At 47.4% G+C, this 5,838-nt stretch overlaps 1 protein-coding gene across 1 annotated transcript in view; it reads left to right on the top strand.

Annotated features, from left to right (window-relative positions):
• Window positions 1-5,838, top strand: part of LOC102379068 (coiled-coil domain-containing protein 91-like) — a 205,898-nt gene that overhangs the window by 62,364 nt on the left and 137,696 nt on the right. The window contains exon 5 of the mRNA XM_025191851.1: window positions 4,169-4,345. Within this exon, the coding sequence (XP_025047636.1) occupies window positions 4,169-4,345 (177 nt within the window). The remainder of the gene's footprint in view (window positions 1-4,168; window positions 4,346-5,838) is intronic.

Raw genomic sequence — 5,838 nt, 5'->3', positions numbered from 1 at the left:
CGGGGGGGGCGATGGCCAGGGGTTCTGGCTTTGCCCCCCCCCCCCCCCGCTTCCCCCTCCATCTGCTCCATTTTTGCGGCCTGCAGGGAGCAGTGGGGATGGAGCTAGTGCCCACCCCACTGTCTGTTCCACCACCACTGGTGCCTGCCAGTGGGGGGAGTGCTGGGTGGGGACAGAGGCCTGAGGACAGGCTCTCTTGCCCCTGCTTCCTTGGGACCAGAGCTGGAGCCACTCCCCCCACGCCACCCCACTGGGCTGACAGGGACAGAGCCCAGCGTCTGGCTCTGTGACCCTGCTCCCCTCGTCTGGCCCCACCTCCCCATTCGGGCCTGACTCCGTTCCCCCCTGGAGGTATGTGTTCATGTCTAGGGCTGGTCCTCCCCATTCCCCCCACCCCTCTGTGGTGGCCCTGACCCTGTTACCCACCCCCTCGGGCTGCCACCGTCTCCTCCACGGAGCAGGGGGGAGGCCAGCTGTGCTGGCCTGCCCTGTCCCCACCATCATGGCGGCACTCCACCACCTGCTGTCCCTTCCAGTTTATTCACACTCTGATTGGCTGCCAAGCCAGCCAGTCAGAGTGCAAATAAAGCGTTATAGGCAGATAGACTAAGGCTTTTATATAGAGAGAATTGTCTGAGCACAACACAGTAAGGTCCTTGTTACGCATTGCGCTTTGGGCTGCTCAAAGGTTGATCAGTGTTAGTGCTAGCTTGAGTTTGGAGCAATCATACCTTAAGATTAAAAACCTTCTCTGACTGTCCCCCTCCTGCACAGCTGTGCCTTGCCACTAGAGGGCTGGCAAGCGGGAGCAGACTAGGAGCTATAGCTGTGAATTGCCACTGCAGGACTGGTGAGCAAGGACAGGCCTTTAACCCTGCTCTAGGTGGGGTGTATTGCACAGGTGGGTAGAGCAGGGGGTAGGGTTACGAAGGTGGGTGGCAGAGAGTTAATGGGATGTGGGTGGGTAATGAAATGGAAGGTGAAAAGGAAATAGGGATGGGTGTTGGGTGGTGAAATGAAGGAAGTCATAGGATCATGGAAAATTAGTGTTGGAAGGAACCTTAGGAGGTCATTTAGTCCACCCCCCTGCCCAAAGCAGGACCATCCCCAAAGCTTTGATCATCCCAGCCAAAGCTTTGTCTAGCTGGATCTTAAAAACCTCAAGGATAAAGAATCTACAACTTCTCTGGGTAACCTGGGCCAGTGCCTTACTATACTAGTGAGAAAGTTTTTTCTGCTATCTAACCTAAACTTCCCTTGGTGCAACGTGAGACCATTGCTCCTTGTTCTGTCACCTGCCACCACTGAGAACAGTCTAGCTCCATCCTCTTTGGAACCACCTTCAGGTAGTTGAAGGCTGCTATTAAACCTCCTTCAGTTACCTCATATGCAGACTAAATAAGCCCAGTTCCCTCAGCCTCTCCTCATAAGTCTTGTTCCCAAGCCCTTAACCTGTTTTGTTGTCCTCTGGACTCTCTTCAATTTGTTAACATTGTTTCTGTAGTGGGGGGCCCAAAACTGGACAAAGTACTCCAGATGTCTCCTTAGCAGTGCAGAATAGAGGTGAAAAATCACTTTCCTCCATCTGCTGACAATACCCCTGCTAATGCAGCCCAATATGCCATTCTCTTTTTTCACAACAAAGGCACACTGTTGGCTTATATTCAGCTTATTATCCATTGTAAGTCCCAAGTCCTTTTCTGCAGATCTGCTGCTTAGCCAGTCAGTCCCCAGCCTGTACCGGTGCATGGGATTGTTCCCTCCTAAGTGCAGGACTGAACTTCTCCTCATTGAACCTCATGCCAAGTTCAAGTTAGCCACTGAGTGAAAAAATAAAAAGAAGTAAAAAAAAATAAATTAAAAAGAAATAAAGTGGAAGTGAATTAAAGAAGGTAACATGCTTTAATAAATTGTGATTGTGATTGTAGCGTAGGGGGTGCTGGTTGTGCTTCCTGGGGTGACTGGGAGATGGGAGCAGTAAGAGAACGCACTTCTGGGGGAGCTGCTACTTCTGCCCCAGGATGAAAGCCCTAGCTCATTAGGAACCAATTTGGCCCTTATCTTGTTCCCTTCCCATTCCCCCCAGATCCCACTTCTGGATCTGTCCCTGCCCTGCAATCTGGATAGCTGGCATGTACTCTACAGGCTTTTTGCATAGGGTCGCACCCCTGAGGGTGGGAACTCCCCCACCCACAGAGGTGGGAGGGAGAGTTGGCTACTACAGACCACCACACCAGGAGGTTGAGCTAGACCTGGAATTCTCAGGGCAGCTCTCAGAGGTTGTACCGTCAAGAGACATGGTTGTCATGGGTGACCTAAACTACCCTGACATCTGCTGGAAGGATCAGTCAGCTGAAACCAATAGCTCCCGTAGATTATTAACCTGCATACAGGACCTCCACCTGATGCAGGAGGTATACAGTCCCACTAGGGGAAACGTCTTGTTGGACTTAGTGCTGGCTACGGGGGATGATCTGGTGGGGATCTGCAGGTACAAGGCTACCTAGGGGATAGTGACCATCAATTGATTGAATTCACTATTCAGCAAAGGGTGAGAAAAGTAACCAGCAGGGCGGAAGTGCTAGACTTCAGAAAGGCTGACTTCAGGGTGCTTAGGAAATTAGTTAGCGGGGGCATTGACAAAATCGGGGTGCAGAAAGGGTGGTTGTTCCTCAAGGAAGTGATCCTTTGTGCACAGAAGGAGGCAATCCCACTGTGTAGAAAAGGGGGCAAAGGGGTAAGAAAACCTCCTGGCTAAGCAGGGAAATCCAGGAAAGCCTAAGGGCAAAAAAAGGGGCATACAGGCTGTGGAGGCAGGGGGTAGCTACCAAGGAGGAGTATACCTCCTTGGCTTGCACTTGCAGGGAATCAGTTAGGAAGGCCAAATCATCATTAGAACTCAGGCTAGCGACAAAAATTAAAGGCATCAAAAAGTCCTTCTTCAGGTACAACTCTATCATATCCTCCCTCAGCCTTCTCCCTTCCAAACTGCATTTGCCTTTTTATATTTGATTTGAACGGGTAGGAATTTAAACACTTCATCATCTCCGACTCATTTTTCATTATCAAATAGCTGTTCCATGGTAATTATAAAATAGCTGTTCCATGGATATTCCCTCTGGATATTTGTACTGATGGCATTGACGTGAATCTTTCATTATTGTGGAGAAACCTCCCTCTCTCTGGTTCTCCTCTTGGGACAAACCAAGTGACCCCTGTATTTCCTGGGTTTCTTCATGGTACTGCTGGTCAGTCAGGTTACCTAGGCAGGTAAAATTCCAAAGGGAGGGGAAATCTGCTCCTTCTTTTGTCTCAGTTTCCCACCTCTGCAGGTCATGTGATTAGCCATCTAACCTGGTAAGGGCTGATGTCATTTGGAAGCACCAATCAGCAGCCAATGGATCTGCTGCTGGTTGGAATTTAGTGTCGAGGTCATGACAGGTGTATGTAGGGTCCCTGCTTCCTGGAAGCAGGGCAGACATTTTGGGGGCACAGCCAGTAAGCCATGCGGCCTCCATCAGTCTCTGGATGGAACTGTGAGTAACCTACCAGAAACCTAGGCACTAATTTAGGACTGAGTGTTCTAGACGTGTATCAAAAGAGTTAAACAAGCCCAGGATTAACTCAAGGCAGTTCCCCTTTTAGTATTCTGTGGTTTGTATTCTTTCCCCACCCCATCCCTCTTTAATCAATAAATCTATCTGTCTAAGAATGCCACACAGTGTGTGCTTAAGAGGGAAGGGATCAGCTTTGGGGGACCACTCCTCCTGTGCAGGAGACAACTTGTGAATGCATGAGGCTAAAGGAAGCACCCCAAAATCTCACGGTGGGTTAAGCACCCTCAAGGTCCACAAGGTCTGTGTACCCCGTGGGGCACAGAGTCCAAACAAAACCTAGACCTAGGTGGTAGCAGTGGTTACCTCAGGCTTGCGGGTGTGCTCCAGGAAGGGGGTTGGCCAGACACAGGTGCCCCGGGGGAGGTACTCAAAGTGGGGTTTTTGGTTGGGTGCAGTAAGGTGGGCAGCTCAAAGCAGGAGTGCCCCCTACTGTCCTATCACAATTATATCCTGTAAACCTGCCAATCCTGGCTAAAGGAAATAATTCGCTTTACTCAGGCATTTGTTTGTGCTTTTGTTTGTCATTCACTTTTACTTCATTTGTTTCAAAGACTGAAAAAGAAGCAATGCAGGAGGCCATTTTAAAAGCAGTTGAAGAAGAAAGAAAAAACATGGAGAAAATGCATGCAGAGGAAAGAGAAATATGGCAGGCAGAACGTACCAAGGACAAAGAGAAGATTGCTCAAGCTGTTGAGGAGGCCATGCAGGAGCAGAGAAAAAGCAGTCAAGTTAGTACCTTTTAACTTTGCACTAAGCTGGGCTTGTGTTTCTGTTTGAGAAAATATGTTTTCCTTTCAATACCTATGGAGCTTTGTGCTAACTCCTCTAAAATACAAGCTTCTAGTATTTATTAAAATCTACAGTAAGTTTTTAGGCACTCAATGATTATGACAACTATGTTTGTATTCTCAGGATATGTATATCTTATATTTATTTATATTTAGAATGAAATATCATTTTTTCCTTTCTTAGACAATCGCCTGGCATTCCAAACTCTCTTTCAAAAAGTATGTTGTCTAATCCATGAAAATAATACATTTTCTAGGAAACAAGTTATACTTTACTATGTAAATATCCCTTTTCAGTTTTCACTGGATGGTGTACTTTTCATTTTCTGACTTAAACTGTTGTGCAGAAGTGGTTTGTGTTCACATCTGCCTACATTTCAGAGGTGAGAGAGTTATATAGGCAAACTACATACAATACACAAAATAAGGTTTTTGGATGAAAGGTTCAAATAAGTTCACTATAATAAAATTCTGGAAATAAAAACATTTTTAGAGGCCCTTTGTACATGTTACAAGTATTGCATAATTACTTGAGACCAGCTACATATGCAAAGTAGCTATCACACAATAAAAAGCTCCAAAAAGCTCCCTTGGTCCCACCTGCAGCTGGGACCAAGGGTCCTGCAGTTGATGGGTCTCTGGGTTCCAGCTGCACCTCACCCCCAGCTGGGACCCAGAGCCCCATCAGTTATGGGACTCTGGGTCTCAGATGTGGATGAGGTGCAGCTAGGGCTCAGATCCCCATCAAGTGCAGGATTCTGGGTCCCAGCTGCACATGGCCTCACTGCTGGGAGCCCCCTCAGCAAAGCAGGGTTCTCAGCTATAGATGCCTGCTTGCAGATGCAGTGGGAGCCTAGGTTCAGGCTTCGCCTTCACCAGCAATAAGGTGCAGCTGGCCTTAATGTGCTATCCCACAATCATGCCTTGTGCCATGCACGTGTGGCATGGCAGGAGGCATGATTGTGTAAATCACACATTAGATGCAATGATGCCTTTACTTGCACGTGTATAGGGGCCCTAAGGAACCAATCTGGAGATGGTGTGTACCAAATGACAGCTTATATTAGATGCCAGAGGTGTCTTTGATATATCTTAGCAGTCAGCTGAAAACTACATGATATATCTGGAACGTCATGCAGATTTCCTACTAGGATGTGAAGATTTTTTGTGGGTGATATCTTTTATTGGATCAACTGTAATTGGGGGAGATATTACATGAGATTTCAGGCCTACAAAGTGTTCTTCTTTAGTTCTGGGAAAGAAACAGACACAGCTTGAGCTAAGAAACAGTAGCCTGTGTAAAGCTCCATTTGTAAGTAAAATAGTTTACTTATAGCCCTACTCCATTTATTTAATATAGGACCAAAGGGACATTATAAGGAACAGCTAAAGGCAGGAAAGATGCAGTACAAAGGATAACCTCATTAGTGGCA

Source organism: Alligator sinensis, unplaced genomic scaffold (genome assembly GCF_000455745.1).
Source record: "Alligator sinensis unplaced genomic scaffold, ASM45574v1 scaffold762_1, whole genome shotgun sequence".
NCBI lineage: Eukaryota > Metazoa > Chordata > Crocodylia > Alligatoridae > Alligator > Alligator sinensis.
This window is presented reverse-complemented; position numbering and strand designations above follow the sequence as displayed.